Source organism: Mus musculus, chromosome 2 (assembly GCF_000001635.26).
Source record: "Mus musculus strain C57BL/6J chromosome 2, GRCm38.p6 C57BL/6J".
In the NCBI taxonomy this organism is placed as follows: Eukaryota; Metazoa; Chordata; class Mammalia; order Rodentia; family Muridae; genus Mus; species Mus musculus.
In genome coordinates, this window is record NC_000068.7 from 83,642,614 (window position 1) to 83,665,558 (window position 22,945).

Below are 22,945 nucleotides of genomic sequence, written 5' to 3' on the forward strand. Positions count from 1 at the left end.
CTTCTAAGGCCTCTCCTTGACACAGACCTTCCCGCTATGTCTTCATGTGATTTTTCTTGCTTCTGTGCACAATATAGATTCTCTCTTATACCAGGGCTCATAACACAAATCTGCAATTCCAGCTATTCGGGAGGCTCAATGGGAGGATGGCAAATTCAAAGCCAGTCCAGGCTAGAAGTTCAAGGCCAATGTAAACAACTTAAGGAGACCCTGTCTCAAAAAAATTTTAAACTCAATTTTTCCTTTTTTTTTAATAAGGACTCCATTCAGATTGGATTAGGTCTATGCTGAAAGTCTCATTTTAACTTACCTATTTCCTTTATAATGCCCTTATCTCCTAATGTAGTTACATTCTGAAGTAGTAGACGTTGTGAGTTTTGAAAACACAATTCAGCCCATAACAGTTCAGTCCATAACAAATTTTGGTTATAAACAACTAAAACCAACTCTAATTTCCATATAAGAGAATATATTAAGAATATTGGTCACATAGTCTAGCATTAGCATGGGATAGGTTTAGTTAGAAGTTAGGAACAAAAGATAATAGTGAACTATGATTTTTCAGCTATGACTGTGAAATTCTAGATTGTTTACAACTTTTCCATACTTACGATTGCCATAAAAAAATTCTTTAAAATTAGAGACATTAAATGAATCACTAAAAAGGGGGATATTAAGATTACTACATTCTGCTACTACAGGAATTCTTAATCAACTTCTGAAGAATAAATAATACAGAAAAGTAAACTGTCACAGTGTTCCACAAAGGCTCCTGTTGAGTTGGGTGACACTCCTAGGGAGAGTGGAACACATGAAGGGAAGTAGATCACTGGGGAAAGCCCTTGAAAGGAATATTGGGTCCCCTGCCCCTAAGTGTCTCTTTTTGCTTTGGTTGCCATCAGATGAACACTGTCCATTTCCCTCATGGTGGCATTAGGGTTCCAAAGTAGTTTTCTGCTTATGAAATTGTTGAAAAACTAATAACTCCCTTCTCTGGAAGGATGATTCTTCTGTTAATCAATGTAGGTAAAACAGTAACCATGCAAAAGAACAGCCATTCATTGTGTGCTTTTTTAAAGTCAGTATTTGGCTGAATAAAAAATAGTAGATTCATTTGCATATCAAAAGCCATACTTTTGGTTTAGTCTACAATATAAACAGAGCCCTGAAGCAAGACTAACCAGGCTGAAATTCTTATCTTGGATTTTACATTTAGCCACCTTTCTTTCTGCGTTTCATCTCAAACAGTGCTAACAGTTAACCATTCGTACCTCAGTGTAGATGTAATGAGTGAAATCGTGTGTGTAAAGTCATTATGGAATTTACCAAACACTTAAACTAACCTTAAATTGGGCTTGGCCCATACTGTTAGGCTAGTTTGACATAGTAAAATAGTGATTTTTTTTTTTCCGGAATCGTTAAGGCAGCCCCCTAAAATTAGTACAGGACTTGAAGAGAAACTAAGGATTTCACCCACTAGGACTCCACGTCTGACGATCTCCAAATGAAACTTTATTTCTTTACGCAACTTCATACTGAAGGTGCTGCATTGCAACCCTGCCCCTCCAGAGGACAAGACAGTAGCTCATAATTGATGCAGCCGCTCCGTGATTACTCAAGATGGTACTGTCCAGTGCTAACTAGATCTAGAACTCTCTACGCCAGGGGTCTATACAAGTGAGGTGAGGAGGCATCACTCGCGGTGCTAATGAAGGACGAAGCCAAGCAAGTGGCAAGCGCCTCACCAAAAGGAGGCGTCACACGCCGCGCCTTTCCCAGTTCCCACGTCTCATCCACGCCCCCTCCCGGCTCGGCGCAGCCGGAGCGCACGCGCAGCTCCACTTCCGGGCGCCTCGCCTCGCGCCCCACAGTGCATAGCGGCGCCGTGCTGTCGCAAAGGCCACATCCGGGCGGCGAATGAGCGAGTCGCTTTCCGTGCGCTGCGGCGGCGGCTGGGTCTTCCTGCTCCCGCCGAGCTGCCGGACGCCCCGACGGTAGCCATCTGCGTCGCAGTCGGCCCGGTGCCCCCCGCCTCCGCGATGCCCCCCAAGAAACAGGCTCAGGCCGGGGGCAGCAAGAAGGCGGAGCAGAAGAAGAAGGAGAAGATCATCGAGGTACGTCCCCTCCCCCTCCCCGCCGCACCGGGCTGGGGCTCGCCGGGCTGCGGAGCGCGGCTCCCCGGGGCCACGTGTCGGCGCCCGGCCCGGTGGGCCCCGACTGAAGTGGTTCTCGCCGCCCCTCATCGCTGTAGTGAGGCCGCTGCGCCCCCGCGCTCGCCGCGTCTCCACCCACGCGCCCGCCGCGCCCACTCGGCCGCCCAGGGACCCCCGGCCCGGCCTTTCGATGCTCACGACTTTCCGCGGCTCCTCGGGCTGTGCCTGAAAAAACAAGCTGAGTGGCGCTCTGGAAGGCCCCTCCTGACTGACCTGACGCCTTGGGTTTGGTTTTTTTCTTTATCAGGCAGTGAGAGGTAGCGCTGTTCATTTTCAAGAGCCAGCGGACTATTTACCACTTTTTTGTTGTTGTTGTTTCTTTTGGTGTTTGGTCCATCTGGAAACTTTCGTGTCAAGAACAGAGGTTTCCCAAAAAGCGTGGCCCAGCGGTTTTGTACAGAATGCTTCGTTCATACATGGAGTCTGAATTAAACGTAGGCTCTGTCACAGTACCTATGTTAAATTGGGAGCTCCCAGTTTACCTACACACACACACACACACACACACACACACACGAGCGTCTTTTAATGCATTGAACTTGTAGGCATTCAGTGAGTGAGGCAAGGTACTGATGTTCTTAAATGTTCCTCAGGTTACAACGATTGTCTACTTGAGTTTCCTTAAGATAGGTAATGAAATTTCACATTCGATAAACGTATTTCTTCCATACTAATCCTCATTTAAAAGTAAATGGTACCTCATAGACTTGGATGTAGTTGGAAGAAAAGATGACTATTTTACAGCATCTGAGTATAAAGTAACCTTTAGTAGGCTCGTTCTTATTAAAATAGCCAGAATGAATGTTTGGGGTTTCGAAATGAGATGTTTGCTTATGATCGTTTTTTTTCAACATTTGATTGTTATAGCCTTGAAAGATAGAAGTGAGAATTCGCCAGGGTTCCTTTATACACGCTAATGAGATTAATCTTTTGTCAGATTGTATGTAGTTAAAGTTGGCTGATTTAATTTAAATAAAATTAATGTGAACACATCTAATAATTTACTGACTGTTGGAGTTCTAAGGTAGAACTGCCGTAGCCAAACATCTGGAAGCAAAACTGTTGCCAAGCAGTGCTGGTGTGTGCCTTTCATCTCAGTAGACAGTTTGCCTGGTCTACAGAATGGCCAGAGCACACAGAGAAACTCTTGTCCAAGGGAAAATAAAAGAAAGAAAAATAATTGTCACCTTTACATCTGAAGAAAAAAATCAGGATTTGGGAGACTTAAATCTCTGGGAATAATAATCTGGTGGCAATTCAATATTGTGCCAACAAAGGACATTCAGAAATAGCATTTTACTTACAAACTACTGAGATTGAATAAATATAAAATAGACCACAAAACAGTAAAATTTCCATTCAAAAATAAATGTTACAAAACATTATAGAATGTATTTCAGGCCACTTGGACCTATAACCACTTTTAATTAATGAGACTAAAGGGTTTTTTGTTTCGTTAATTTTTGTCACCTGACAGTGGAGATGACACTCAGAAGGGCAGAGGCAGGTAGAGCTCTGAATTCAAGAGTAGCCTGGTCTACAGAGTAAGTTTCAGGACTCTGGGCCTGCGCAGAGAAACCCTGTCTCGATCGAAAGACAACAGCAAAATTAAAGTTATTTATAATAGTCTATTAGCCCTAAAAATCATGAATATATTTTGTCTTCCTTCATCTCTAACAAGATTTCGTTGGTTTTCTAGGGGTTGTACCCAAGGCATCACATTCTAGGGGTGAATTCTACCACTGCTCTGTACAGTCTTAGTCAAGAAGGGTTGGTTGGTTGGTTTCTTTAGTGGTTGCAATATTTTTGTTTTTGAAGTAAAGAGAACTCAACTTTAGCTTTCATTAGTGAAGACATCTCCAAAGATACATTCATTAATGCTGACATGGTGGCATACACCTTTAATCCTACTGGGGAGGCAGAAACAGGTAGATATCTTAGAGTTCTAGGCAAACCTGGTCTGCAAAGCAAGTTCCTGGACAGCCTGGGCTCTGTTACACAGAGAAACCAGTTTCAAAAAAAGCAAAACAAATAAGATAAGTGCATTTAAAGAAAGTATTGATTAAAATTATCCTAATACATGCAGTAATAGAATTAAGCCTAGTTTGGTTTATTTTATAATTTCTCTAACACCGTAGCATGTCTTGACAACTTTTGGAGCTATGCAGTGAGTTTATATTGTGGCTTCTGAGTTGAATTTCATATAAAACAAACAAAAGAAAATTATGTGTGTTTCCTATTATTCTTTTAAGCTGTCTGGGATATCATGGATTTACTATGAGTATGTATTTTCTCCTTGAAATGAATATATCACATAGTATTGTAAAGTTGAAGTTTTATTCTCCATTCACATATTGTTCCCAAACAGTATATAACATTTGTTTACCTACAGCCAGAATAATACTTTGAAATCAGCTTTGAGCAACAGAAATTCTGATCGTAGACTAAGCAGAGCCTGTAATCGCAGCTGAGGCACAAGGATTTCAAGTTTGAGGCAAGCATAGACTACATAGTGAATTCCAGGTCAACCTTGGGTGCAGTACAAAATCCTGTCTTAAAGAACAAAAGAAAAATAAGTATAATTCTTGACTTGGGTTGGGGGTGTGTTTGGATTTAGGGCAAGCAGATTAAAAAAAAAAAATATGTCCTCTGAGGACATGCAGCTCTGAAGAATAGTAATCTAGACTGCAGAAAGGACCCAGGATTGTAAAGAGAACTGAGAAACTATTAGTTGCTGGTGAATTTCTTCTGAGGTACACAGTTGATTGCTTGAAGCTGAATACTTGCAAAGTGTCTCTGTTTCATAAATAGCCAACAAAATATATTAGGTTGTGTCTTCAGAGACAGGACTACTGAGTTATTGCGGTGTCAGCTTCTGCCTACCCTAGGGTCCCAAGTAATAAAACCTACTTACCTGAGAAGAACACCGTCAGCGTTGGCTTTTTTCCTGCTTCGTTTTTAATACCTTTAAGGAGCGGAAGCTGGCCTGTAAAAGGAGTAGGATTGCTTAAGGGTCAGAGGAGAAAGGAGGTCAGGGTTGTTAAGACTACAATTAGGTATGTGGAGAGGGAAGCAGTCCTTTCCTTACAGCCTCTTCTGAGCTCCTTTTCAATCGTCTTCGGAATTCATCCACTGAAATACACCCTTTTTCCCTGTAACTTTTGAAACCTTATACATTCAGTTATTTTGTAGTTTCGGATTCACTCTAACCTCCCTTTCCTACCTAATACTTTCCCACTCCTAAACCTGTGCCAACTTTTAGGTAAAATTTTTTCCCAAGCCCAGGGAAAGGCTTTATTGATAATTTAGGTTGTAAACCATCCAACTTTTAAGATGTACTAGTGTTATTTCAGTATGTTCTGTTTAGAAGACTTTGTAACTGGGGGTGTAGCTCAGTTAGAATGCATGCCTAGCACACATGAAGCCCCACGTTACTCTATAGGACGGCAGGAACTGGGTGGCTGTGGGAATGTTTCTGTAATTCTAGCACTGTGGAGATAGAAGCAAGGAAATCAGGTTCAAGGTCATCTTCAGCTATATATTCAGTTTAAGGACAGCATGGGATCCATGTGGGGGCTTGGGGGGAGAGGGGCTGCTTTTGGTAAACCATTCTCACCTGAATGGCTCTGAAAAAAAACATAGGCTTTGGTGGTGGGAAGAGCTTAGATCAAATATGCTCAAAAAGATCATTTTTAGTTGGCAGGTAGTCAGCTCTCAGTTTCTCAATACTGTGACGACAAAGGGAAAGCCATGTATAAATGATGCAAAGCTGCTTTATTTGTCTCAGATAAGTATTAGTACCTTTTATGCAACTGAGAACAGGCACAAAGATTAAATACATTGTCCAAGGTTACTGAACTGGCAATCAGGAAGCCAGGTTTAAACCCAGCAAGTAGGGCCCCAAGTCTTTGCTCTCAACCACTTTGTATAGTGCTTCACTGTTGTAAATCTTCTAATTCAGAAAGTTGAAGTTGGACTTACTTTTCCTATAGCACAGTTACCCAGCAAAGTTATGTTCTTAAATAGAACTTTGAAACATGTCAAAGTTTCTATGCTCACAATTGAGAGAAATAGTTGATTACATACTAAAGCAGTGAGATTAAACCTCGAAGCTTGCTGCTTCGTTTGTTGTTTTCCCTTTTCAGATCTGGAAGTTTATACCTCTCCTAGAAACTACTGTTGGAAATACTTTGCTCTCGAGCTGCCAGGTCCCTGTGTGCAACCTCCACCCCCTTTTTGTCCTTGTTTAAATCTTTCTGTGTCCGTATCTGCTTGGTCTTGTTTCGTCACGGTTTACTGCTTCTCTGTATTTGCATATAGGGCAAAGTACTTATAGGTGCTGATGCACTTTGGTCATCTTGTTTTACCTCGGGTCTCCTTTTTCGCTCCTGTAGCTCATTACTGTACAAAAAATGTAGAACATTTCATACTTGGTTGTAGCCCTTCCATCTGACACGTGAACCTTGACCATTTTACCTGGGAATCAGCTAGAATATTGAGCTTTTGTACAAACAGGGAATAGCTTGATCCAAACAATTTCAGCTTGTAAATGTGTTTCCTTTTTTCATACTCATAAACTTTAGAATATGCATGTATAATTTCTAATACCATGCTAGGGTACTAAAACATGAGGCAGGCCTGGCAGTCTTACATGCTTTCAATCCCAGTGTTTGGGAAGCATAGGCAATCAGATCTCTTGAGTTCAAGACCAGTCTGGTCTACAGACTGAGTTTCAGAACAGTCAGAGCTACATAGAGCAACCCTGCCTCAAAAATACACACACACATACATACATACATACATACATACATACATACATACATAGTAAAAAAACCGAAGGCAGATATTTAGAAAAGTTAAGTCAGTGGTAATGAGTGAAGCAGTATTTACCAGTGAATAATCACCTTTAGAATCAAAACAGCATTGAGCTTCTTACTGTTAAAAACATTGAAAGGCAGTATTGAGTTTACGATGCTTTAAGAGTATGCTTTATGGCTTCAGACAGTTCTTTTGATAGTTTTATTTCAGACTAAATGCTTTTCAGAGGATCTCAAGTTTCATTCAGAATACTTTTTTGCCTCATGTGAAACCATTCATAAGCAAGAGAATGTACAGATTTTGTTTTGAGATTTGGTGCTATCTGTAACATTGAGCTACATATTAAGGTCGGCAGCTCATGGCTGAGTTGGTAAATGATTTGGAACAGCAGGCAGGACTGAGTGCTCTCTGTTGTGAAGTAAACTTTCTCTGTAGAATTCTGGAAAACAAGGATAGGTGATACTACACAGTGTAGAAAGTGAGAGGCTGAAAACTTGAATAAAGATGTTAGAGTGGCTAGTAGTTAATACCCACTTCCACTCTGTAAGACAACTCTACCACAACAGGTGTATATACTCATTAGAGGGATGGAGAGGCGTTCTCTTCTCAAACACTAGGCACGGAGGCTATGGGGAAAATGGTTAAAATGCGAGACTGAAACCTGGTGTCGTGTGGCCCGTGCTTATTGTTATCCAAACACTCAGGGAACTGTGGCTCTCCTGGGCTACATACTAAGACTTGCCCTTTACCTTATCCCACCCCATTACACACACACACACACACACACACACACACACACGAAAAAGACCAAAATGGGCCTGGGAATGTCCACAAATGGATCTATGCCATAATCTTAAAAGATAACCGTCCACTACCTGTTTCTTTCCCTGCCCTACAGTCAAGCTTATTAATCCCCTAGCCAGATCCTTGCAGAGAAATGAAACTAAATAAATGAAAGAGATTTCAGATAGCAGTATCACCCATTCATGCTGGGGCAGATCTCACTGTATTGGTGGTTTCTTTGGGTTGCTGTAACAAATTACCCAAAAACTAATACAAAGCAATTTATTTTCCCAACCTAAGTGTCAACATGGTCATGTTTCCATTCTGAAGGCCACAAGGGAAGAAAGTCCTTGGCTTCTTCCTAGTTTCTGATGTCATCTAGCAAATTTTGGTATTCTTTAACTGGTGTTTGTGTTAATCCTCTGCTGTCTTTGCATTGCCTTTTTTCAATATGACGTTATTTGACCATTATATCCACAAAAACTTATTTCCAAATAAAGTCTCACTTAAAGTTTGATAGATATATAATATTATAGCCCCCTAAAACTGTGCATACATCCTTACCTATCTGAAATCCTTTCTAAGGTCTTTTGTTCAACATACTTGCCAAATATGAGGTATAGAGCTAAGGATCACCATAAGTGCTGATCATAAAATGAGAATCTCTATAATTTAGCTTCCAATGAACAAATAAAACCCCAGATTTAACTAAAATACTGCTCCCCGATTAAGTTTGTTTTATTGTCTTAGAAACTAGTCCATAAATTTGTGTGGCCATTCTTGTACAGTATTCTGCAAAGTAAGTCCAGCAGTACTTCATCTTTCAGCATATGCTTAAAAAGTGCATCCTGGGGTCAGTTGAGTTTTGAAAGTACATATATCCCCTATGCTAAAGGTTGTAAGATAGATATCTTGTAATTAAAGAATTAAGAATCTAGGATTTGGTTGTTCAGCTCAGTAGTAGAGGGATTACATCATATGCACATTGCCCTCCTCAGTTCTACTACGAGCACTGCAAAAGAAAAAGCTGAGAATACGCTTTACATAGCATTTTCCTCAACTTGTTTGACTATGGAACTACTTGTACCAGTGTACCACTCCACAGGTCCCAAAGAACTGATCATCTGAAGTACTGTGGATAGAAGCAGCATAGTGAGGTTTAATGGTGACAGGATGTTGATATTAAATTGTGAAGTCCTAGATGATACTTTGAGTAACAAAATTGTTCATATTCCTTGTGCTGGCTGGTTTTTATATCATCTTGATACAGGCCAGAGTTATTTTGGAAGACTGCAATTGAGAAAGTGCCCTCACAAAATTGGCCTTATTTTCTTGATGGATGATTGATGTTCGAGAGCCCAAGACATTGGGCAGTGCCAGCCTCTAGACTGGTGAGCCTAAGTGCTATAAGAAAGGTTGAGCAAGGTGTGAGAAGCAAGCCAGCACTTCTCCATGGCCTCTGCATCAGTTCCTGCCTCCCAGGATGATAGACTACATCTAAAATAAAATGAAATAAATCCATTTCTCCCAAGTTGTTTTTGGTTACAGCAATAGAAACCACAATGTATTATATATTTTTGTGGTGTAAAAGAATCTGTTTTCAGGGCTGGAAGTATGGCTCAACAATTAGGAGCACTGGCTGTTCTTCCAGAGGACCTGGGTTCAGTTCCCAGCATCACATGGCAGCTCACAACTGTAACTCTGGTTCCGGGGGCTCTGATACCCTCATCATAGACAAATAGGGAAAACCAGTGTACATAAAATAAAAATAAATCATTTTTCTAATGTATTTCAGGGAGACTAGGAGAAGAGGGACGGGAAACAGGTCAGGATATAAAACAAAGTCTTAAAATTGAATATATTTTCTGGGGCTAGAGAGATGTTGTATTAGGGTTCTCTAGAGTCACAGAATTTATGGATAGTCTCTATATAGGTCAGGTAATTTGTTAGATGACTTACAGTCTGTAGTCCAACTCCCCAACAATGGTCAGCTGTGAATGGGAAGTCCAAGGATCCAGTAGTTGCTCAGTCCCACAAAGCTAGTTGTTTCAGCTGGTCTTCTGTAGAAGTAGGTTCCAACAGATGTGCTAGCAAGTAAATGCAATTGTCATAGAAGAACAAATCTTCCTTCCAATGTCCTTATGTAAATCTCCAACAGAAGGTGTGACCAGGATGAAAGGTGTGTACCACCACACCTGGATCTGGGATTTCTTTTGTCCCAGGCTGACCTTGAACTCAGAGATCTCCTTGCCTTAGTCTCCTGGGATTACTCTTACTCTCCTGTAGTACCTTGCCTGGGCCTAAGCTTTTTCATAGCCACTATGAGATCTCCATGCCAAGACCTGGATCACAGGTGAGCCCTCCAATTCTGGATTGTACTTCCTTCCAGATATAATCAAGTTGACAACCAGGAATAGCCATTACAGATGACTTAGCATTTGAGAGTAATGGCTACACTTACAAATAACCCAAGTTTGAGTCCCAACACCTACATGTTAGCTCACAGCCATCTATAACTCCAATTCCAGGGCATCCAACACCCTTTTCTGGCCTCCATAAGCAGTGCACACATGTGACACACAGACTTAATGCAGACAAAACATGCATACACACAACATAAAAAAATCTTACTTTTAAAAAAAAAGACCTGGGCTGGTGAGATGGCTCAGTTGATAAGAGTACCTGACTGCACTTCCAAAGGTCCGGAGTTCAAATCCCAGCAACCACATGGTGGCTCACAACCATCCATAACTAAAATCTGACGCCCTCTTCTGGAGTGTCTGAAGACAGCTACAGTGTACTTTACATATAATAAATAAATAAATCTTTTTTTTAAAAAAGACCTTTTTATCAATAAAAAGTAATTTTTACACATTGGAAAGATAGTAATACTAATTTACTAAGATTTGTGTATGTCGTTGCTTACTTAGGACAAAACTTTTGGACTGAAGAATAAGAAAGGAGCAAAGCAACAGAAATTTATTAAGGCTGTCACTCATCAAGTGAAATTTGGTCAACAGAATCCACGTCAGGTAATAATTTAAATTGCTGTATGTTCTGATAGAGTTATAATAAGAATATTTATTACAGATTAAGTACATTTTGAAGCAATATTACCCTGCTCTAAACTTCTTACATCTTAACCTTATATCTTACATAGCAGTACCTCTCAGACAGTTCTCCAAGCTATTTTGATATAACTCAATTTTTAAATAATTGCATACTGTATTTTTACATATATTTTATTCCATTTTTAGAAGTAATCCCTTTGTTTCCAGCCTTTTAACACTAGAATACTTGTATAAATTATCTGCGGACTTCTTTTCTAGATCAAATGAACTTACAGTTTTTATTTGTTTAATTTTGTGCATGGGGTGCACGTGCTAATGCGCTGCAGTAGTCTGTAGGTCAGAGGATGACTTTCTCTCTCCACTGTGGAATGCAGTAACTAAAGTGAGTTCTTCAGGGTTGACAGGAAGTCATCCCTGAAGCCATCTCTCTGACCCTGGACTTCTCACTGTGATACATTTGAACACGTTTTGTGGACTAAGAGTTGACATCTTCATTTCCTGTGTGTACTAGAGGCTAAGGCTTCTTAATGTTTCCCTGGATAATAAGTTTAAAGCCACCCTCCATTGTTCTCCTCACTTCTCATGTGCTTGTTGTTAACTGACTCCACACATCTGTGGCTTGTCTGTCTGGATTATTGAGCTACCCAAAATTATTGGTTGCCTTTTTCTTACAAAAAAAAACCAAACAGACAAACAACTTTGTTATCATCGCAGATGATTTGCTCATTTCTATTTTGCTGTAAAATGCTTTTCAGAGGTTTGTTTTCTGCTGTGTAATTTGCAGTTTTTTTATATTGTCAGAAGAATGGTAAATATGTCTCACTTTTCACTGGACAGTTACGTGTAATTGTCTTAGTTTCATTGCTTTATTTTGTTTTTTTGTTTTTTGTTTTTCTGATTGCTTCATTTTCAGTCTGAAGTTGCATATTGGTCCAGCATCATTTCACCACTGGACTGGAAGATAGCTGCTGATGTATTAGGGCCTTTTCTGGATTGACCCCCCACTCAGCCCCGTGTGTGTGTGTGTGTGTGTGTGTGTGTGTGCGCGCGAGCGTGAGTGTGTGTGTGTGTGAGTGTGTGTGTGTATGTGTGTGTGATGTGTGTGTGTGTGTGATGTGTGTGTGTGTTTTTATTTATTGGCCATGACATTACAGAGACTGACCTAGATTTCTTCAGATTCTTCATTCCGACTTTTCATCCCATAAGGTTTAACAGATAAGAACTTTTTTTTAATACTTCCTTTTTAAATTTCTCTTTTCCTTAATTCTTGGCAATACTCCTTGAACAGAAAAGTTTACAAGTATATTTTTAACTACAGATTTTAGTCTCAGAATATCAACATATCTATGAGATTATTAATTTCTTATCTAGAATCCATTGCTCTTCACTCTGTCTCCAAATCAGAGTCTCCTTTTTGTATTACAATTCTTTCTTAGAGCCAAAAACTAATGTTCTCTCAAAGTGTTAACTTTACCTTGTTTAAGTAAGAAAGTCTTGAGACTAAAACAACTAAGGTTCAAAATTGTTGTTGTTGTTGTTGTTGTTGTTTTAAAGAAAAGGTATGTTGTTGCTGGTGTAATTAGATCTAATAAGATAGTCATGTTTGTACTGAACAAGTACGGCTTTTAAATTAGTTGCTCCCTAAGCAATACAGTGTGTAATGAGTTACATAACCTGAATTGTATTAGATATTGTAAGTAATGCTCGAGTGAACTGACCCTCCCTCCATGGATTTGGGCGGCAAGAAGAGTCCTATAGAATCACTGCGCACAGGTACCCGGGAATAACTGTATGTAGGAGTCCTCTGTTTTTCTAGAGAACAAAGGTTCAAATCCTGAACCACTGAGCCATCTCTAGCCTCTTCCCAGTTGATTTTTTTTTTTTTTTTTCCGAGACAGGGTTTCTCTGTGTAGCCCTGGCTGTCCTGGAACTCACTCTGTAGACCAGGCTGGCCTTGAACTCAGAATTCGCCTGCTTCTGTCTCCCAAGTGTTGGGATTAAAGGCGTGCGCCACCACGCCCGGCCCCAATTGATTTCTAACTATAAATATTTCAGGTGGTTTATGGGTCTTTGGTATATTCTTCTAGAAGGCACATATGAGGTGAGCCTAATCAGCAAAGACTACTTTTACTTAGAAGAAAGGGGAATAGTTAGCTGTTGTTTAAACACTTCCCCCTGTTTGCGTGAAGTCAGAGCTTGGGATGACCTAGTTTTAGCGTTTGTTCATTATTCTCCTGGGTGTGTTTTGTTTTTATCCTTTCTGAGAACATTTTTTTCCTGCTGTTTCTTGAGCAGCCTCTGTTTCTTGAATTGATTATCTCATTCTAGACCCCATCTAGTTGCAGTGGATTCAGTATCATGTCCGTTGCAGCTGCCTTTGAATAGCTCCACCCAGATGCTCTGTAAGCATTTCATGCTGGTATGTCCAAAACTGAGCTCATCTCCACCTCCTGCCCTGAAACCTGTTCCTCCTGTATTCCCAGTCTTTTTCAGCAACACTTACTGTGTGTATGCTAATCCCAGGGTTCTCTTTCTCTTGGTTATGGCCAGAGTTCTTTAGTTCTGCTCCTAAAATGCTCTTCTTGTTTCAAACACTAGCGCTTTCCTACCTAGAATTACAGGAGACTCTTTCTTCTTTGATTGCTAATGTATCTTCAAAGTTGCCACTCTGTCTTTACAAACTGAAACCTGATCTGATTACTTACCTATAACCCCTAAGTTAGAGTTTTATCACCTACTGGTAAAGTCTGAACTTGTCATTGATGTTCTCATATCTTGGTGTTCTCTGGACCTTTGTCTTCACAGTGGCGGCAGGTTCTTTCTACATTCCTTTTTTTTTTGTTCATCAGAACTCCTCTATAAAGTTATCAGCTATATCTAATTTTCTACATTCTTTGTTTTCAAAGTACTATGTATATTGTATTATAATTGTATGCCTGTCTTCCCATATTATTCTGAACGTCCTTAAATAAGCGTCATGTATAGGAGCTGAGTTATAAATGTTTACATGAATACAAATGCATTAATTATATTAGGTATGTAATTGTATTAGGTATGTAAAACATGTTACCTAGAACTATGAGTGAATTTTTATCTTATTATCTACTGCACTGACAAAGGCAACAAGGTTACTGTAGTTTGTGGTGGTTACTAACCATTGTCATGTCATTGTACTTGTCAGGATATTTTCATTGATGTCAAAATGCACGCTTATATTTCTGGAGCATAGGTTTCTTTCTTTGGAAAAAATAACTTCAAATGAGAACTATTTGCTAAATGCCAGGGTTACATGTTTAATAAAATGCTTGTTGACATGAACTTTTTAAATCATATGAGTTTATTAGGTATGATACCTAGTTATAAGATTTAAAAAAAAGTTTAACCACAGTACCTAATGTGTAAGCCAGTTAATGTAGAGACTGTATACATATAAATATGCAGATGTTTCTAGGTTAGTAATTACTGTATAGTGAAAACAGTTTGCAATCAGATTTATATTTTTAACTTGGAAATGTAGGTAGCGCAAAGTGAAGCTGAAAAGAAATTGAAGAAAGATGACAAGAAGAAAGAACTACAAGAGCTAAATGAGTTGTTCAAACCTGTAGTTGCTGCACAAAAAATAAGCAAAGGTAAAATTTAAATACCAGCAATACTATTTTGATTCCTTATAATTCTTGTTTCAGAGTTGATCTGTGAGGAGCCAAAGCTTTAGGACCTTTAGGGCCTGGTCTCAGTTTCCAGCACCCATAGCCAGAGGCTCAGTCATTCATGGCTCCAGCTCAGAGGAGCCAGTGCCTGGTACCTCAGTCACCAAGTACACATATGCCACAAATGGGTGCATGCAGATAAGCGTTCACACATACAAACAAAGAAACTTTTTTTTAAGGCTTTTATTTGCTATGTGTCTAGTGTTGTGATATGTGCTTTTTAGTACCAGCACTCACGAGGTAGAGGCAGGCAGAGTTATGTAAGTTCAAAGCAGCCATAGCTAAACAAGAAGACCTTACCTTGGAAAAATAAAAACAATTTGATTGTTTTCGAAATTTCATTCTTGTTTTGATGCAGAGGGGTGTCTTTGGGAGCCAAGACAAAGCCGTGGTTGTATAAATTATAAATCACATACATATTTGAGGCAGTATTCTTCCATTATGTTTTTCTTTGCCTCCTGTCTTGCTGACTCCACAGGAAGAGACTACAGAATAACCTGTTTGGTTTTCCACTTTAGCTGTTTAGCTTGATAAGAATAAAAGAAAAACAAATAGATACACAATGCTATGTAAAAAGCTGTAAAGAACTCTCTAGCCAAATACCTTTAAATTGTATTTTCTAGAACATTAGTAAATAGAAAATAATAAGCTAGGCGAATGTGATTATAGCCTAAATACAAGCAGCCTATAAGAAAGACAGGGCGGGGGCATGGAAGAGTAACAACCAATATCCTCCAACAGGAAGAGAGTCTTGAACACGGGTTACCTGCCTGTAATAAAATATTACTTCCAATTTGATACAGGTGCAGATCCCAAATCTGTGGTGTGCGCATTCTTCAAACAGGGACAGTGTACTAAAGGAGATAAATGTAAGTTCTCTCATGACCTCACTTTGGAGAGAAAATGTGAAAAACGAAGTGTTTACATTGATGCAAGAGATGAAGAACTTGAAAAAGGTATTTCTTCTTAAGTTTAAAAATAAGTCCTTTTTTTTTGGTTTCTTACTAAGATACATAGTAACATTAGTACAGTATTACTAATACTACTATTGTTTGCAAAGAACAAAAATTTAAATAAATGGTGCTTAGAATACAGTGATTCAGTTTCGATTTGTCTGCCTTTCTTCCCTCCCGTGCTACCATCTTATTTATATAAGCTGCCCTGGGAGCTTGGATTGATAGTTTGTTAATATTGTGTATGCGTATCTTTGCTGCTTCAGAGATAATTGTTACATTATGAATATTACAGTGGAGTGTTCCTGTCTGTTCAGAGGCCTATGTTGTTGGAGGAGGAGATAAAACCTGCTTATTGTGTCTTTATTTAGATACTATGGATAATTGGGATGAGAAAAAGCTGGAAGAAGTAGTAAACAAGAAGCACGGTGAGGCGGAAAAGAAAAAACCAAAAACTCAAATAGTATGTCCTTTTCTTGAATTGAGTTGCTGTGGCACTTATTATTAGGGAGAATTATGTGGCAAGGTATTGATGTTTTGTACTGGAGTGCTGAGGATTAGAAAATCACGTCTCACCAATATAAGCTACAATACGCCCTGCTTTATTTAGTTTTGGAGTTTTAATTAGATTTTGTAACAAAAGTGGTCTAAAAACTGAGTGACTAAAGTCTCCTAATGCAATTTTCTGGAGTAATTCTACTTCGACTATGGGCCAGTAATGGCCAGTTGCAAGTTTGATGCAGGCCCAGGCTACAAATACAAACTCTGTCTCAGAAAAGCGAGATGAATACAATACACTAAGATAAGACTCTTCTTGGGTGTGATGGAACTACACCTAGTAAGCCAGTCCACTTAATGAACTGTTTTATTTTAGTACTGTGGAAGTTTTTTAATTACTAGCTCAAAATAATTTTTACATATGAATTAAAAAATGAGGGCTTGGATAGTGGTATCTCTAATGTTCTGGGAAATCTCCCTTGAAAAACTCAAGGTTATTCCTCAGCATCCACATATCTATACCCTGAGTACACATCTGAGTGTCACATCTGGAGAGGTTCTGCTCTACTAGGAGACTTAAATACGTTTTGATTCATAAACACTCCTTGGGTTTTGTTTTGTTTTGGGGCGAGACTGGTAAATTATTTTTTGTTTTTTGTTTTGTTTTACTTGTAAAGGTTATTGCCTGACTGGCATAGTTGCACTTTGAACACATTTGTGTTTGAAGGATTGCTATTTTTCTATTGTGTTCCTTTTGGACATTACATCCTTATGACTCATATACAGAGTTGCCTATTTAGTCAAATAATCCCATTAAGGTTTATGTCATAGGCGTTTTCTTGGTTTGGCTTAGTTTTTTTTTTTTTTTTTTTTTTTTTTTTTTTTTTTTTTTTGCTTGCAATATTAGAGGTTAGACCATGGGCTAGATTTATTTTTAAAAGTTAGACGTTTGGATTATATTTACAGAGACTAACTGAAACTAACTGTAAATTATTATATACAGAGTAAATAAAGGCTTGGGGATTTTGCTGGTCTACTTCGTGGTGCGGTTTTTTTAATTATGTGTAGTGTGTGTGGTAGGTCTACATGAGCATATGTGTCTATAGAGGCCAGAGGCCAAGTCAGATCTCCTGGAGCCAGAGTTGTAGGCAGTTGCAAGCCTCCTGACATTAACCACTGAGCCACCTCTCAAGCCCCTGGTGTGGTGTGGTGTGGTGTGGTGTGGTGTGGTGTGGTGTGGTGTGGTGTTGTGTTTTGTTTTGTTTTGTTTGGCATGGGGTCTCACTTTAGGTTTACTTTGTATATAAGTGGTTAGCCTCAAGGTGTGTTTGTTTGTTCCACGTGCTTAAGTGAGATAGATTTACACTGCACTACCACTTCTAAATAATATTGTCTCTATAGGTGTGCAGACATTTTCTTGAAGCTATTGAAAATAACAAGTATGGCTGGTTTTGGGTGTGTCCTGGAGGTGGGGACAACTGCATGTATCGCCATGCACTTCCTCCTGGATTTGTGCTAAAGAAAGACAAAAAGAAAGAAGAGAAGGAAGATGAAATCTCATTAGAAGATCTAATTGAAAGAGAGGTAAACAAGCATCTTTTCTTTTAAAGGCTATTTTTAATTATGTTTGTAAATTCTAATATTTACCACTTGGGGGCAATAGCATGTTATAAAAGGGAAAATAATATGCCCTTTTCTTAAAGTTACTGTACTTAAATTACTCTTGAGTATCTTAAGTGTAAATTTTACCATATATGTTAGCAAAACATTCTTTAACTATAAGAGGGTCCAGGGTTTATTTGTGCTATGGGATTCTTTAAGATGCTTGCTTGTGCCTTATGTTGATGCCTTTGAGGTTCTTTCCTTGGTGCTCCTTTTCTTTGTAACATTCTATGTGTGTGTGTGGAAGGAAAGCCCTTTTGGTTTTGGTTTTATGTGTGATCTCTCCAGTTCGAGGAGAAATAATCTGACAGAAGAGCCTCTGCAGCTGCTCTTCTCTAGTTCGGCAGAGCAGTGATTGGTCCTGAGTTAGAGACACTGAGGATAAGGTGAAGCTGAAATTATTTGAAAGTACTAGATTTAGCATCATTTGCTTCAGTATACATATAAGTGACTAATAGTAAATTTTATACATTCCTACGATGTTCCTGTTGTTTGTATGTCACTTAGAATAAGATAATAAGAGTGGCCCTTAGAGTCAAATACGATCTAAAAGAACATAGATGAAATGTGGATTTAGTGTGATGATTTTAAACCTATTACTTTTACCAACAGTTTCCCATAACAAAATTTTCTGCTCAGGTTGAGATTTACCTCGAAGTGTTGGGTTTTATGTGTGTCTGGGTACTTGTTTATCTCATTGCCGTGCAAAGAGAAAGCACCATAATTTAGTCTACTATCTTAGGGTGGCCATAGGGGCAGAGTTACCTACATTAAAAGAGAAATACTGCTAAACAACTATAAGTGACTTTAAATCTCTTACCTTTGCAGCGTTCTGCCCTAGGTCCAAATGTTACCAAAATCACTCTAGAGTCTTTTCTCGCGTGGAAGAAGAGGAAAAGACAAGAAAAGATTGATAAACTTGAACAAGATATGGAGAGGCGGAAAGCTGACTTCAAAGCAGGGAAAGCACTGGTGGTATGTTCCAGATTCCTACCAAATCCTTCATTATTTTATCTTACCCTTTTTAAAATCCAAGATCCAGTCTTTAAGAGTCTATGCAATATGTCTAAAATGAATGCTAGCATTTCCCTGAGATATTTGTGTGCCTTAATAGATCAGTGGTCGTGAGGTATTTGAATTTCGTCCCGAGCTGGTCAATGATGATGACGAGGAAGCAGACGATACCCGTTACATTCAGGGAACAGGTGGTGATGAGGTAAGAGGAAGTTTTGACTCACAAGTTTATCCTAATGGGGTGGGTAGAGAGAACAGAAACATGGTTAAAATAGTGCACCATCTCTGGGCCAGTCTAGGGTTCAAGTCTTTTGTTTTTTGAGACAGGGTTTCTCTGTGTAGCCCTGGCTATCCTGGAACTCACTTTGTAGACCAGGCTGGCCTCTAACTTAGAAATCCACCTGCCTCTGCCTCCCAGGTGCTGGAATTAAAGGTGTGCACCACCACGCCCAGCTTGGGTTCAAGTCTTCTTTCCATCAGTAAAGTAATTCCTAACCCAGGCTGCTGCTCAGTGATGTTTATATAGGGGTGCTTTCTTTATAGAACTTAAGATGGCACATAAGTTTAGTGCTATGTGCAGTAGATGTTTAAAAAAATAAACTATTTTTAAATCCCTTTAGAGTAATCTTTTTTTATTTAATTGTTCTGCAAAAACAGTCAAGGAATATATTTTTTTTTCCTAAAAATTTAAGGGGAAGAATGAGTGATCATTTATGGTATTAATAATAATTTTGTTTCCTGAAGAAAATGTGTTAAGGTTAAAGTGAGTTGAGGAACCTTATTTGTAACAACTTTGCTTTCTCTGTATGTTTAAAGGTTGATGATTCTATGGGTGTAAATGACATAGATATAAGCCTGTACGTCCCAAGAGATGTAGAAGAGACAGGTATCACTGTGGCCAGTGTTGAAAGATTCAGCACCTATGCGCCAGACAAAGACGGTGAGTACGCTACATTTTTCAGAGTTCTAAAGAACTAGGAAACTGTTTAGAGGGAATTAAACCAGCTTGGGAAAATTCGCATTTGCAGGTTCCAGACTGGAAATAATAAACGTTTGGCTAAATATAGAAGGTAGTAGAAGCTATAGAAAAGATATTTTAGTGCATACTGAAACCATTGACTAAACTTCTTAGAAGGAGACCAGAACCAAGTTTAGAGATGTAGCTTTTGAGTGTTACTCTAGAATTCTGTGTATTTACAGACAAAAACAAGGTGAAAGTCAGTCAGAATGAATGAGCTCGGTCAATCAGAGTGCTAACAAAACACTACGAGCACTTCAGTGAAAACATAAGAGACCTGAGTGTGAAAAAATAGTAATACGCTGGGCAGTGGTGGCTCACGCCTTTAATCCCAGCACTTGGGAGGCAGAGGCAGGCGGATCCAAATTCAAGGTCTACAGAGTGCATTCCAGAACAGCCAGGGCTACACAGAGAAACCCTGTCTCGGGGGAAAAAAAAAAACAAGAAAATAAATTAAAATAATAAGAATAACATCATTATAAGTAATCTATTAGCTCTAGTTAGGCAGAGGGTTACTGGAATAAGGTGCCTGTCTTACCATAGTGATAGGGAGAATGAGGGATGAGTGAGTACAGGCCAAGTGTCTGAAGCAGTGTGCTCATAGGGAAAGGACTTTTAGGATGTGGGAAATAAGAATCTGTGTGTCACAGAAAAGGGGGCTGAGTAGAGGACAAAAAAAATGACAGGAGAGAAAGGCGGCAAGACATGGAAGTGTAAATAATGATTTAGTATGAGATGTAGGATGGACATAAAGATTGGGAGTTTGTATCTAATCCCTTGAGTAATGGGTTTGACTACTATGTTAAGGATATGTGCTATGAAAGAAAAGCACAGAGCAGTACTAATTAAGGCAAAGGCTGGGATAGAAAAAACTAATAAACCTGATTTTTATTATGAAAGTATGCAAGTAAAAGATGGCCTAGTCGGCCATCACTGGAAAGAGAGGCCCATTGGACTTGCAAACTTTATATGCCCCAGTACAGGGGAATACCAGGGCCAAAAAGGGGGAGCGGGTGGGCAGGGGAGTGGGGGTGGGTGGATATGGGGGACTTTTGGTATAGCATTGGAAATGTAAATGAGTTAAATACCTAATAAAAAATGGAAAAAAAAAAAAAGAAAGAAAGTATGCAAGTTGTGACTTTAAGTAAATGGCCTAAAGTAAATAGACATGCTACTGTCATTTTGTGCCTAGTTAATCTAACAAAATGTATGTGGGCATTGACTGTTTGAGAACCAAATACTAAGTCATGTAAAAGACACAGAGTTATAAAATTTTCATCTTGCCTGCAAATGTCTACAAAAAAACAGAATTTCATAGTGGACACAGATAATTGGCTCAGAAAAGGAAGACCTGCCCTTGCTGCTTGAATTTCAGGAAACAAAGAAAATTTAGTTGCTGACATATTAATGTCTTCTATTTCTAGACCTTACTGATCTCATGTTTTGGGGGTTGGGGGTTGTTGTTTTAGAGAACAAATTAAGTGAAGCTTCTGGGGGTCTGGCTGAAAATGGTGAAAGAAGTGATTTGGACGAGGACAGCGGAGGGGGAGGACAGGAAAATGGATCCATCGATGCTGTTCCTGTTGATGAAAACCTGTTCACTGGCGAAGATCTGGATGAACTAGAAGAGGAATTGAACACTCTTGACTTAGAAGAATGATGAGGATGAAAACTAGGTCAGCTCACTAGGATCAACATGAACTGAGATTGACTCATTAATTGTTTGGCCACCTAGAATCAGCAGGATGTTTCTTTCCCCATGATGACCCTGGAGGGATTCTGTCCTCCACAAAAGGAGTACTAGCCCTGCGTCCTCTCTTCTGACCTTGACTACATCTCATAGTAAGTTCAGAGTAGTTGGTGATAAATTAAAAATGGTCATTACAGAAGATGATTGTCGTTGTAACTGTCCACTCATGTAGGAAGTGTAACCGCTTTCCCAGCTTTTGGTTTTCATTGGGCATGTGTAATTTCCAGAAACAACAGATTCACACTTAAGACACTTGCGTTTGATGCAGTTTTTAATGAGTGGTGTCCTTTCCTTTGTATTTATATGTTTTAGAGACTGCCTGAAAGGTGAGCACTGTACTTGATAAAGGAAACTGCATATGCAGATTCAGTATTGTACTTCTGTGGACAATTAGGTGGACACTGAGAATGGGACTTGTCAACCTGACAGGGTCAGCTACAGTGCCGTGTTAAAGCTGTTTGAAGTTCTCCCCTTTTTTGCCAATAAAGTTGTAAATAAAAACCATCATACATCCAAATCCAACTATGGGCCTTTTTCTTTTAAGTTTTCTATGAAAGGTTTCATAGAAAACATTCCTAGCTTTGTATTTTAATTAAATATTATCTGTAATGATTTTAGGCACAAAAGGCAAAAATTTAATAGATTTTTCAAGTATGTGTTATATAACCATAGAGTACTGACAGGATTAACAATTGTTATTTTTCATTTCCAAAAAGACTAAGTACTGTTACTTTAATTCCAAATTGTTAGATCATCAACCTAGTTAAAGGCCTCCTACATTTAATTCTTCCTTGGAATTAACATTACATTAAGTTTGATGACTCTGTTTACAAGAAGGTAAATAAATTCACCAGAAAACTCGGAGCTTAGGAGCTCAGGGGCTTGGCTGAGGTCTTGATATCCCTTGAAAATTTAGAGTAATAGCACATTTTAAATGGACATTAGGTTAGCACTAGATAACTTTAATCATGGTATTGTGGTTTTATGAGGTTATTTGTAGTGTTTAGATTTTTATTTTTTTCCTGTCCAAGGGTTGCTGGGCCACACTTTTTTTATAAAGATTTATTTATTATTTATTTTATGTATATGAGTACACCATTGCTCTCTTCAGACACACCAGAAGAGGGCATCAGATCCCATAGAGATGGGTGTGAGCCACCATGTGGTTGAGGGGGAAAAAACTCTCTGGGTTCTAGGTTTTATTTACCTGTAAATTTTAATATGGATTGTTGGACTAGAATGGATACAGCTCACCATAAGAGCGCTTTGTTCGCATGTACAAAAAAAACTCCAGTTCTAAAATTTTGTTTTTTAAAATCTGTTTTCTGTGAATGCTTTCAAGATCTAAAAAAACCTAAGAAAAAGAAAGCGTATATATCTTGTTAATGGATACCCTTGCCATTTATAAAGAATTTTGTTTTCTAACTTGTTAAAATTAACATTTTTTTTAATTTATTT

General features: G+C 38.9%; 1 protein-coding gene across 1 annotated transcript; it reads left to right on the forward strand.

Moving 5' to 3' along the window:
* The first annotated feature begins 1,964 nt into the window (after positions 1–1,964).
* Positions 1,965–22,004, forward strand: Zc3h15 (zinc finger CCCH-type containing 15). The gene is made up of 10 exons (NM_026934.3): positions 1,965–2,114; positions 10,745–10,846; positions 14,403–14,514; positions 15,396–15,548; positions 15,917–16,008; positions 17,445–17,627; positions 18,534–18,680; positions 18,820–18,921; positions 19,536–19,659; positions 21,207–22,004. Exons 1-10 carry the CDS (start codon positions 2,040–2,042, stop codon positions 21,395–21,397), a joined length of 1,281 nt encoding a protein of 426 aa, NP_081210.2. The 5' UTR covers positions 1,965–2,039; the 3' UTR covers positions 21,398–22,004.
* Positions 22,005–22,945: the final 941 nt, after the last annotated feature.